This window comes from Haemorhous mexicanus, chromosome 11 (assembly GCF_027477595.1).
Source record: "Haemorhous mexicanus isolate bHaeMex1 chromosome 11, bHaeMex1.pri, whole genome shotgun sequence".
NCBI lineage: Eukaryota > Metazoa > Chordata > Aves > Passeriformes > Fringillidae > Haemorhous > Haemorhous mexicanus.
The window spans coordinates 14,029,002-14,041,828 of record NC_082351.1 but is presented as its reverse complement, the minus strand read 5'-3'; the positions used below and the strand labels follow the sequence as shown (position 1 = coordinate 14,041,828).

Here is a 12,827-nt window from a genome sequence, read left to right as displayed (position 1 = left end):
GCCACATCCCCACTTCCGAGTGGAGGAGAAAAACAAATCCAGTTACACTTTAGAGATGGCCCAGGCCTCATTGATGCTTTCTTCCTCTAAAAAGAAAAAGGGACGCAGCGAAACAGTTTGAAAAGCCCAACCAGCCAGAGGCTCCCAGAGAAAATTCTCCCAGCACCCGTACAGTGAATTACACTGCCTGTAGTTGGGATCTCCGGGCACACGGGGTCCTCCTCGCTCCGTCCTGCTCCCGTCCTCCAGCGCTTTCCGTCGGACCGGGAAGGGTAAGACCGTGCCTGCGGCGAGGGCGGCGGCTGCCGGCCCCGGTCCCGCAGCATCCCGACCCCACAGCATCCCTGCCACACAGCATCCCGACCCCGCAGCATCCCGACCCCACAGCATCCCGACCCCGCAGCATCCCTGCCCCACAACATCCTGACCCCACAGCATCCCGACCCCGCAGCATCTTAACCCCGCAGCATCCCGACCCCGCAGCATCCCGACCCCGCAGCATCCCTGTCCCGCAGCATCCCGACGCCGCAGCATCCCTGCCCCGCAGCATCCCTGTCCCGCAGCATCCCGACCTCACAGCATCCTGACCCTGTCCCACAGCATCCCGATTTCAGAGCTGGCCCTGGAGCACCCCGGTCCCAGCAATTCGGCTTTGGCATGGGCTGAGCTATTCACATCCCAAAAAGCTCCAGCCCAGGCTGAAAGTTCTCTTCAGAAATACAAAGCACCCCTTTTCTGTTTGCATGGTTAGATTTTCCTTTGAAAGCTTTGGGTTTAAGCAGAGAGGAAGCCAAGGGTATGACCTAAATGGTTTGGATTGTGGATGTTGTCTGTGGGGATTTTACAGAAGCAGCCCAAAGGTGGGTATTTCTAAAGGTCCAATTTCTAAATGACCCAAACCACACCTTTACAGGGTCCTGCTTTCAGAAGCTCACAGCCAAGGCTGCAGGACTGCATTTGGTGCACTGGTGTGTGTCTGGGCTGTTGATTGGGTCGGTGGGTCAGGTCCGATGGGGATGCCAGGACGGGCTGCCAGTCAAACAGCCATTCACAGCTGGGACCACCTCCCCATTGCCACTGTTGCAGGAAAGATTAGAAACCACCTGGCTAAAGAACAAAGCCCAGAGACCTCTGTTCCCTCACTTTCACACCAAAGAAAGCCCAAAGCAGTTCCCAGCCAGCCAAAGATTGTCTGAACACCCACAGACAGCACAGCTGGGAGTGTTTCTGTCCTTGCCACTCACTGTGCCATCAGCTCTTTAGAGGTACTGGCAGGGAACAGTATTTAGGAAAAATAAAAACAAAACCCATCCAAAAATCCATCCATTTATGACCCTGCATCTGACCCCAAATTATGATTCATGACCAAAAGCGATGAAAAGATCTTGCAGTGACTTGAACAATGACCCTTCCAAGCTGAAGCAGCTCTAAGCAGGGAGCACAAGACTCCTGAGAAAGCAGGAGGAATGCACTCCAAGCCTGAACGCTGCAGATGAAATTTGTGGCATCAAATAATCTGGTTTTGTGCTTTGTGTTTCAGCTAGACAGGGAGATACCAGGATAGCATGAGAAAGGCCATTTCTTCAAGATGTCCAGTGCAGATTGGGAGAATCAGTCACACTGCCAGGATCACCAGCAGCTTCATTTACTCTTCTTTTTCATTTCTTTTGCTAAAGCCAATCTCCAATGGAGCAGGCAAGGAGGGAGTGTCAGCATATAGATGCCAGTCAGAGGCAGAGAGGAAAAAGGTTAAGATACAACAGCTGCAAGTTGTTAGATGGAAACACCATTTTTTTACAGATACTGAGACCACTGTGGTTTTATAAAACCTCCCATTGTATTGCACTAATAAGTCAAGTGTTTGCAGCCAAGCCAGCAGACACACTCCACAGCATCTATTACCAGTGTGTTTATTTACAAAGGCAGCCAGCAAGCCAAAGCCAAACAGAAAAGAGGAAAAACTGAAATATGGACTGGCTTTAATTTAAAATCCTAGGGCTCGGTTTGTCATTTTCTTTTGTGTTTCACTCCCTTCTCCCTGTTTTTTCTTCAAGGAATGATTATCCAAAGGCAACCAGGAAAAGGACTGTTTCCCTCTAGGTGTCTCTCTCCCTGTTTTTAAGCCTCAATTTTCTCTCTCTCTCTCTCTCTCTCTCTCTCACACACACACACACACACACACACACACACAAACACACAGACTTTTCTGGCCTCCCAGTCCAACATTACTTCTCCATTACCACAGCAATCTCCCACATCCCAGCCCAGTGTTCCCCCAAACGCTTTATAACTTTTAAAAAGGGGCTGCACACAGGAGCAGCCCCTTTATGCTGCCATGGGAAGGACACTGGGGATGATGTGATTTCATCAGAGCAGACACCTGCACCCATACTGTCTGTATGGCTTCACAACTGTTGTCACCTGCTTTCAAAAAATGGGAGGTGTGGGGGAACACCTGGATTTAATGGATTTGACCAGAAATCCAGAGACATGCACACACAGGCACTCTGCTGTGGCAGTTCAGGGGAAAGCACTGAGGACCTGCTGCAAGCCTTTCCTCTCTATCTTTGGAGAATTTTGCACCCCAACTGAGAATGCGTGGAAGGAGAGGAACAAAAAATCCCTCCAGGGATAAAAATGTGGTCAGAGTAACACACCTCTGTGTGTCATATCCTCCTCAGTAAGGATGGCACGAAGGACAAGAAGAGAACAAGACAAAAAGAAAAGGTGGGAGCAATTTTAAATAAAAGGAAAAAGTTACATTAAATTATTGCTTTATTTCTGGTTCTATGCAAGTCTCTGATACACTCCACTCTGACCCCTGAGACTCCACGGTCTGCCCCCAAACAGCCCAGTAAGGAGGAGAAAGACCTGAAGGGATCCTGCCCAAAAAACAGGCCTTCCCAAGATTTGGATTACAGAGGAGTCTCTTAGTTACAAGAAAGTCCCCAACCAAGGCAAGAAGTGTCCGGTCCCGCCACCATTCCCTGTAGATATTGAAGGCTGGGAGGGAAAGGGAAGGAAAAGCTCCAGCCCCAGTGTATTGAGAAGTGTTCTTCCTCCAGAGCATGCATGAACAAGGCATCAGGAGGTGGAGCAGACCCTAACAAAAGGGCACAGGGAAGAAGTCAACCAAGAGATGAGCTCAAGGCAGGAGGAGAGGAATCGTGGCAAGGTGAGAGGTATCCAGCTCTCCCTCACCTGCTCCCCCGCAGCCCCCGCCTCACCGGATGCGGAGGTACGAGGGGATGGAGTAATTGAATAGCAAGTAGTCCATTTTGTATAAATTAAAGAGTCTCCTTTGGTAGAAGGGGCTAATGTCCTGGAAGAACTGGGCCGTCATGTCGTCCGTCGTCCTGGTGGTCTTGGACGAAGCCGGGAACTTGACGCTGGTGTCGGCCCCCACCAGCTGCAGGATGTAGTTGGCGTCTTCGGCCAAGGTCTCGTACTTGCCCACCACGTCGTAGTGGATGATGCAGGGGTGGCAGAGCGAGTGCACCCGCTCCCAGTGCTCGTTGAAGGGCTCCTCCTGCTGCGTGCGCGGGTCCAGCAGGTAGTAGACGAACTCCTCGAAGCGCACGTCGTCGCCACGCTCCAGGGCGCGCTGGCTGGGCTGCCGCCGGTGCCGCCGCACGATCTTGGTGCCGTAGCGCTTGTGGAAGGCCGTGTTGTAGCTGAGCGTGAACTTGTTGCGGTAGGCCGAGACCAGGCGCTCCAAGGGCTCCCGCACGAAGATGAACTTGAGGTAGGTGCGCAGGCGGGCGTTGATCTCGGGAACGCTGTACTCGGACAGCGTGCGCAGGTTGGAGGGCACGTGGGCCTCGTGGGCGGGGATCTCCAGGGGGTCCCGGTACTTGCCTTGCCCCGTCAGGACCATCATCACCCGCTTCCAGTTAGTGCAGGCCACTTTGGGCACGTAGCAGTAGAGCAGCCCGTGGGTGTCGTCCACCACCAAGTGCCGCAAGTCGTCCGGCCGCAGGAGACGCCGCTTGCGGGTGTAACGGCTGCAGATGTTGCTCAACATCTCCCGTCTCTGCTGGTGAACCGCCTGCAGGGACGACTGCTCAAACTGGGGAGAAAAAACCCAACAGAGATGGTCACCAGCTTGCCCAAGCTGATTGCAGCCTACATGCAACACTTGGCCCACAGTTGTCCCCGCTGCCTCCCCTTTGCTGGGGTCACCCATGTGGGATTTTGGAGGCAGCACTCACTTTGAACACATCTTGATTTGGTGGACAGGCTGGCATCAAAAGAAAGGACAAAATGTGATGAGAAGCTGGATGAGGAGAAAAATCTAAGGGGGTGAGGGAAGAAGGGGTGACGCAGAGAGCGTCAATAAGAGAGCACTTTTTTAAAAGCAGACACACACACACTGGGCTAACGTGCTCTCCCTCACTCCAGCCTGGGGGGATGCACGGCTCCAGGGACAGAAAGCACAGCCTGTTTGCTGGCACAGGGCCCTGCACACCTCCTGCTGCAATGGGGCATTGCTGCCTCACACTGACACCCACTCACATGTGCTTGCTGTGAACACCCAGCCAAGGGCAGAAACGTGGCAGAACACTTGGGCATGTTGGATGGAAATGGCCTGGGTGTCCTGCCAAGGAAAGGCAAATGGAATTGGTCTCTAATGCTGATGATCAAGCCCTGGTGAGCAAGAGGGGAGCTGGAGATGAGGTGGGGTGGCAGGTAGGATGGAGAGGAACAAGGGGCTGTGTAGGTAGTGCTGGGGCCCTTCCTGAGGGCTTTGGGCTCCTTCTCCTGAGGGACTTCTTCCACACAGCCCAGTCCAACGCCTCAGCTCTGGTCACAGCTTCCTTTGGCTGCAGGGAAGGAACCAACACATGGTCCTTTAACCCTTCTGACTCTCACATCAAGAGCTGGCAGCTGCTGCACTGGCTCACCAGAAGCCCAGAGTCCCTTAAGCCCTGACCCAGCTGAAACCCCCTTACAGATCTGGGGACGTGACCTCTCCTGTCATGGTTTTCGTCAGAAATCCCAAAATGTCATTAGAACATCTCGGGAAGGAAACCATTTCCAGGAAGTCAGAAGGGGAAGGTCCCCTCCTCCTCCTGCCCACTCTGTCCCTGTTTTGCTCACAAGGGTTGGGAAATTTCGTGTTCCTCATTGCCGGGAACATCCAACAGCCTTGTCTGGGAACAGCAGCACCAAGCACCCGCTAAGCTGGGGTGGCCCTGACCCCGCAGGGCTGTGGCTTTCATGCCATGCAGTGACCACCATCTCCCAACATCAGAGTGGCTCCCACTTTGGGATTGTAAAGACAGCCCTGGCAGTGTCACAGGCTGCCTCAGCAAGCAGCTCTGCAGTCGCACAGCCGTGGTAAGCTCCAGATGAAGGGCAAGGGCAGGCCTTGCTGCTTGCATGGCTGCTGAGAGCTGCCACTGCCAGCTATGCTGAAGGACACCCTTGGCCAGGCTTCAGGTGCTCCCTCACTGCTCCTGGGGACTAATGGGGTGTTAGGAGGGACAGCTGTAAGGGCTTAGAAAGCTCCTGCCAGGAGTCGGGATACTAAGACAAACTGTCCATCCCGTGGGTGATCCAGCAGACCTGTCATCTTCAGAGAGACACTAACATCTGGGCAAAGAGCTCCTTCTGCAAGGGATGAACCACACTCAGACTCTTTTGGATCTTATTTCCACCAAGGAAATAACCTTGTCCAGGTCACCTTAGTGACCACTTTCTCCAGGAACCTGTATGGGCAGTAATGTGAGACAGGGACAGGAGAAAGCATCCCATCCTTACTCCTTCCAACAATGATAAGGGAAAATGCCAAAACAAAGGAAATTCAGGTGAACAGATGCTTACTGACAGCAAGGTATGACTCTGACATTGTTGGCTACTAGGCTACGAAGAAAATCCAGCACCTAGGGAGATGATAACCACAGCTGAAGAAGCATTCTCATGCTGCCTTGCAACACAGCCAAACCTTTCAGCAGAAATTTCTTTTGTTTGGAGCTTCCCCGTCAGCTTTTAGAATTGGAAAACCTTTTTTGCAAGGATTTAGAAAAAGAGGTATTTTAATAATGTGATTTTTTTTCAGGTGTTTTTCCCTGCACTTGCATAATTCAAAACTATTGGACCAGAGAGACAGACAGACAGACACTGTCTGCAGGCATGGCAACAAATAAATGTGACTACTTTTCAGCAGCCGCCCACTGGAATAAATGCATGTCTTGCAGTTATTTCAGAGCAAAATTGCTCCCTTCATTTCCTTCTCTTTAAAAGCCAGGGAAATTAAGTATCACTTTTAAGGAAATAGCACCACGACATTCGAGCAGCACCAGGCTTTGCTGGCATCATGGCCAAGGGAGTCTATATTTGTAATTTTTCAGAGAGCAAATGTACTTTGGCTGCTTACAGACATAAGAGCATCAACCTGAACACAAAGCAACACCTATGGGAAGAGCTGACTCTGGCTGCATGGGGCACCGGGGAGGCAGCAGGGATGGCAGCCCACTGAGGGGCCACCAGCATTGCCCTCTGCTCTTGGTGGCTGCAGCAGATGACAGCCCCATGGACACGGGGGGATGCAGGGCACGTTTGGTGGCTGGGGCACGTGGCATGGCACCCGTTGGAGGGTGGTTTCCCACAGGGTTTCCTGCAGGGAAGTTGTGGGTGAAGATTCCTCTGCAAAGGGAAGTGGGGCTGAATTAGGGGAAAACTGCCTGCCCAGGGGGAAATGCAGCAGAAAGGAACACAGACTTTTTACAGGTCTGACCACCAGCCCCACTGTGAGGGGCAAGCAGGACACCTTCCTGATTCCTGGACAGGGAAGGACCCACTAAGCCCCCCTGGAGGGGCATGATCCCTTGCCCAGGCTGTGCCTGGCTGCTCATTTCTCAGCAGGTATAGCTGGCACAGCTCAGAGTGATGGAGAGGCCTGAGATGTTCCAGGATTATAAATCCCCCATGGCTGAGTCCAGCTATATCTATGTAAACATATATATATGTGCACACACCTATGTGTGTTCATGTATATACAGCAGCTAACACAGAAACATCTGTCAATTATTAGCTCAGGAAGGGCAGCAATGAAGCTCTTGCCCAGCTATGATGGCACAGAGTTGGCTTTGAAATGTTCAGATGGCAAAGTCTCCCTGGTTTTCCCAGCAACGGCTCATCCCACAGGTAATTAAAACATTTACTCAAGTACCAGCAAGGGCCATAAGCAGTGTTTATCAAGCTACACCCCCAAGCAGTGTGGTCTTGTCTTTTAGACACAGCCAGAGGTTCAGCTGCAAGGACCCTGGGGGTGGCTGGACCTGGCACAGTGCCCCACACACCAGAGGAGTGGAAGAAAGGGTCAGCACTCAGTGTCCCACTCGATCTTCACCCCAGCACTTCTCTGTCCCTGTCCCCTTACCTGGTCACTCTCATACAGGGCCTGGAGTGGGCTGCGACCAGCCTTGCCTTGCCAGGTGGATCTCAGATCTTCAGAGGCTGAAAAAGGAGAGAGGAAAATCAGAGGGGTTGGAAGGGTCTGCTTCCCTCGCCTTCTCTTGAGATGCCCACGTTGGGATAAGACAACCTCTCCCAAGAAGAGACAAACCCATTTTGCTCTGGAAGTGATGCTCAAGCAATGCTCTTCCCTCCCCCTTACTTTGTAACAAAATCTGCAGTTAGGATTCAAAAGGTCCAGACCTATTTTTTATCAAATAAAACTCCATAAAGAAAGGTAACAATTACAATTTCAAGAGCAACTAGGGAAAGTTTGATCCATATGCTTTTGGGAAATGCCACTTTGTCCAGGCTGTATGCTTGAGGGAATGACCTAGAGGAGACAGGACCCTGCCAGCACTGCCACAGCCCTGTGAGGGTGAGAGAGCCTCTGTGCTTGGCAGATAGGAAGGGCAGATCCAACACTGGCTGCTCTGTGCTGAGCCCCCACAGGCTCAGAGCTTGCACTTCCAGGCTAAGAGACATGGACAGGAGCACACAACTTGGTCAGGTGCTTTGTCTGACCAATAAATCTATTGAAGTTCTTATTTGCTATTTTTTTCCATCCCTTCTATACCAGCAGTGTCTCCTCTGGTGTTTGAAGTTGCAGACAGCCACCCAGGCAGTCCTTGCCCCCTCCCTGCCCTGCAGAGCAGATATTTAATTCTGGAGGTCCATTTGCAGCAGCACCAAACCCAAGGCTGGATGTGGCCAGCCATAAGTGCAGAACCAGAAACCCAATCAGTGACAGCTGCTCAAGTTCTTGTGCTCATAAATTATTTAGGGATGCAACCACCTTCCAGGAAAGGAAGCATCTGCTTCAGCTCAGCCTCTGAGGTCCCCTCAGGGACCTGTTTCCAGCAGAGTGGGGGAAGAACCACATGGCCTGGATATCCCAAACCCAACACATGGAGCCAGCCATGGCAGGGGCACAGGCTCTCACTTGCAGCAACACTTCCAAGCAGCTCTGCCACCCCTCACCCACCCTCTGCTGCTTGGCTCTGACTCTCTCCATTGGCAGAGGATGCCACGACAGTTTCCACATGACAAGGTTTGTAACCATGGGGGTTGTGCAGCCCTGGAGTTGGCTTCCACAGAAGGAATCACACCATGAGTTTTAAAATGGAGAATTATGTTTTCTCTGAAGGGGAAGATAGGACACATTGTTCAGAAGACTGTGGCCTGGGAGGCTCCTCCAGTCCTCCAAGTTCCTGGAAAAAGCATCTGCCACAAGAGATTTCTGGCAACGTGAAGGTTTCTAACAGAAGCTTTTTGCATGGCAGTTTGGGGCTCCGGATCTTTTCACTCACTGACCGTCACCAAACAACCCCACATTTGTTATCCAAGTCCCAGATGGCATCTGTACAAGCAAAATAACCAGAAGGAAAAATCCAGACCCTGTGTTCATTTCGACATGCTTGCATTTTGCTCAAATGGAAACTGCACCAAAGCACAGAGTCACCAGGGTCTCAGCTAAACATTATTCATTCCTGGAGCTGTAATTAGGAGGAAATGACTGCCTGACCTCACTAAATTTCATCAGCAGTGCCTGTACGCTTGCGCGTTGGTGGGAAATGACACTTCCTGCAGCGCTGGATTGATCAAGATGTGACTCAACAGAAGAAGGTACAGTTTCTTCCTTAATCCTCTGTATCAGTTACCCCACAGGAGGGTGAAATAGCATCTGTGCCAGTGGGAGATAAGCAGAAAATCCATCCTACAGTGGTGGGCTGAGATGCTCATCCCAGAGGAGCCCCAGTTCACATTTCCAGGCTCAGCCCTCTGCAAATGACAGAGAATGAGATGGACCTTGAAAACTCGACTCATTGCAGCTCACATCTGCAAACAGAGAGCACTGAACTTGAGCCCCTTTCCTCTTTGGCTGGGGCTGATAAACTCCTGCTGGATGTAGGACTGTGACCCTGCTGAGGGCTGCTGGCAGTGCCTTGCAGCAGACAGTGCTCCTATATTTAGTAAAAACAACGCAGAGGCGGTTTGTTTTTGAGATTAACACGTGCATCAGCCAGAGCCTTTCTCATGGGGACAGAAGCAAACCCTGGGTGGTTCAGGCTGACTTAAGGCTGTTAGAAATGTAAATAGCTCGTGCTGGTGCTGCACAGGGCAGCATGGAAACATCCCAGGGAAAGGCTTCAGTGCCTGTTGCGGCATCGGATCACAGCTCTGGAGGAGCACAGGCTTGGTAGGAGGCTCTTTGGGGTCAACAAAAGGCAAATCTGCAGCAAAGAGGGGAGGGGGCAGAGGTCAGGCAGGTCACAGCCATGCTCTGACCTATTCAGTCCTCTATTTTTCAGAGGGACCAGCCTGGCCAGTGGCTGCTGCACTTAGCAGGGCTCTTGCCAACAGCCCCAGCAGAAACGCTGCAGAATGGATTTCCTCCAGCCCTTCCCTAGAGCAAGATCTGGCACAGAACAAGGAGTCTTCTCTGGATAGCAGCAAACCCCCTGGGATCCCTGCTATGCTCTTGCTGTGTTCCAGAAAAAAAGAGGAAGAGATGAAAAAAAATGGAAAAAAAAATTCCCTGCCAGGCTGCTCCCGTGCAGCTGGAGGCCGGGAGTGCTGAGCTGGCAGGGGAAGACACCGGCACTCAGCACTGGCTGCATCCTGAGGCTGTGAGCTCCAAAGTGGTGACACCATCCCTGCCCAGGCACTGCCAAACCCTCCAGAGCAAGGCCTGGCCTGGCAGCAGGTTTTGGGTTTTTACAGGGCTCCACTGCAGGAAGTCTCCCCGCTCAGAAACTGTCTGCTCGCACTACACACGGCATCCCGAGGAGAAAAGCAGCTGGGATCCTGGCTGGGCCATGATGGTGGCTCTGGAGCCAGGGTTAAGCCCTGGGGCAGATGCAGCTGTGGCCCTGCACGGATCCATGAGGCACCATGAAGAGGGCAGCATCTGCTGTGTCCCATGGGGTGGAGTGTTCTTTCTCCATAAGGCTGGGTCAGAGCAGATGCAGGTGTGTGAACAGAGACAAGCCCAGGCTGTCTGTGCCCAAAGCAACGCCAAAACATCTGGGATCACAGTGGTAGGCAGGCCAGGGCTGCTGCAAACCACTTGAGCCAGCAGCAGGCTAGAGACAGTGACTTAATGGAGTTCACCCCAATAAGATCAGCCTTTGACACCCAACACAGCCCTGCCCCATGACCCCAAGCTGTGGCCACCCCCTGCTTACCAGCCCCAGCACCTGCAGCATCACTGCTCACACACTCCTGTCCCAGCCCTCCCTGTTCCCAGATGCTGGCTGGAATTTACACATCCCTCCTATTCCACTCATTCATGCTGAGAGCGAGTCAGGCATCCCATTCCCTGTACCAATGGTTTACCAATCTCTGGAATGCCCCTGAGACTCCCAAAAAGTTTGGGAAGGCCAAGGAATCCTGAAATAAATGAGACTGTTGAGAAGGGAGTATCATGTGAGTCAGTTAATGGTTTGTGTTGCATTTTGGCACCATGGCCCTGAGTATAGCAGGATATTCCATTGTGGAGGAGCTGCCAAGATCTTCGCATCTTGGATTTTCTCCTGACTTTACAGCTTGTTACTGAGGTTCCCAGATTCCACCACATGCAGTGGTAATCCTTGGAAATTTAGCATTGCCACAATTTCATCTGAAAGCAGGGACTTCACTTAGCCAAGGCATATCATCTTTCTAAAGGGGAAAAAACACCAACCCTTGGCAACTGCAGGATCACTATTTGGGTGAGAAGTATCAACACAGTGCATGTCTGTGATCCAAATCTGAAGTGGTTTTCACTAACACAGGCAGAAGGAAGTATCACATTTGTCCTTTAAATCTTCAAATGATGAGGCAAGGAAATAGGAGTGATGTGGAGCAGGAGACCAAAACCTCTATGCTAAGGCAGAGAGAACCAGAAATCACTGAGTGAGATGAGCCTGAAGGGAAGCTCAGGCCCATTTTTGAGTCTCCTGTGCTACAAGGGCTTTCAGACTTTCTTTTGGAGCTTAAAAAGATATCACACTTTTTTCCTTTCTTTCCTCCTGTACCCCAGATTTCAGTGCTGTCCCACCACAGCTGAAGCTACTCTCTTGCAGTGTGACATGAACACCACAGCAGAATCTGGAGCTTCAATGTCTTGCCAGCTGTCCTTGGAAAAGGGAATAGATTTTAAAGCTGTGAATATTTAGGTGTACTAGCTGATTGCAAAGACAGCCAGACGTGTGAGGTGAGGGAAAGACTGGATCATGCCTATTCCAGACTTCTGGAAGCAGAAGTGAAAGAATATGCTGTTTTGGCTGCACAGACCCTTAAAAAGGGAGGGAGGTTCTCTGCAACCACAACAGCAAATCCAGTGTGTGAATTGAAGAGTTTGGCTTGGAGACAAGATTCAGGCAGCAACAAGCCTGCTAGGCTGACATCAGCATTACCCAGGCTTTAGAAAACAGTCTGAAGAAAAGAAAGCAATTTAAACATGTGGGTGCAACTGGATAATAAATAACTTAGAATGAAAATCAACATGGCACTAACCAGACACAGCTCATACCAATGCAAACTTGTCTGTAAATAAAATAAGCTGTTTCTGTAGATCAAGCCTATGTGGTAGATCCTCACCCAGATACAACACAATGCATGAGAGACAACACTCCACAGGAAACAAGGATTTCATCCTCTTCAGTGAAGATGAAGTTTAGAAGGTGAACTGTAAAGGTCACGAGCAACAAGAAAGCAGGTGGCACTTAAATGAGAAATACTGAGCAGAAGGCAGATTTCTAGAAAAATACCTCCCAGATTAGCTTTGGGATTAATACATTTTGAAAGAGTTGACATAAAAACAGAAAAATACTGATGATGGACAAAGACTTGAGAAAGGCTGCCATGGCAGGGAAAGACAAACACCAACAGGGAAACTGAAGTTCATCCTGGATAAGGGGAGTGGAAATTTAATAGGATTTAATTTCACAATGCTGGAATTCAGCAGTTTATGCTACTTTGCTGCTGGAATTGGCAGGAGGTCCCAGATGCATTAGTTCTGGGCCATCAGCTGCCAGTGTGGCAGTCATAAAAAAAGGCAAGTGAAGCCCTGAAACAAATCAGGTGAGATTTTTGCCATCACAGCAAAAACCAGCACTATCCATACGCTATTATCCATAGCACTGGTGACCCTCACCTGCAGCACTGACAGCTCTGCTCTCCTGGGCCAAGGCAGGTCCAGAGGTGCTGAGAAGGGCTGCCAGGTGAGCAGACGACCCTAGGACTGGCTGAGCTGTGGGAGCTGCATGGGCTGGATGTGTGCATGAGCAGAGCTGGGATGCCATCACCCCTGGGAGCAGGCCAGCAGAGAGGATGGCAGGGGGTCCACATGCAGGACATCATCACTCCCACTTGCTAAGATGCCA

General features: G+C 51.2%; 1 protein-coding gene and 1 long non-coding RNA gene across 2 annotated transcripts in view; one reads left to right on the top strand and one right to left on the bottom strand.

The window, feature by feature from the left end:
* Positions 1 to 2,757: 2,757 nt before the first annotated feature.
* The window catches only part of CHST13 (carbohydrate sulfotransferase 13), a 28,841-nt gene continuing 18,771 nt past the window's right edge, over positions 2,758 to 12,827 (bottom strand). The window contains exons 2-3 of the mRNA XM_059856543.1: positions 7,385 to 7,461; positions 2,758 to 4,069 (exon numbers count right to left, since the gene is read on the bottom strand). Coding sequence (XP_059712526.1) covers positions 3,224 to 4,069; positions 7,385 to 7,461 — 923 coding nt within the window. The 3' untranslated portion in view covers positions 2,758 to 3,223. The remainder of the gene's footprint in view (positions 4,070 to 7,384; positions 7,462 to 12,827) is intronic.
* LOC132332344 (uncharacterized) lies at positions 8,787 to 10,876 on the top strand. Its single transcript, XR_009487884.1, has 2 exons — positions 8,787 to 9,084; positions 9,771 to 10,876. It is a non-coding gene; the product is annotated as an uncharacterized LOC132332344 (long non-coding RNA).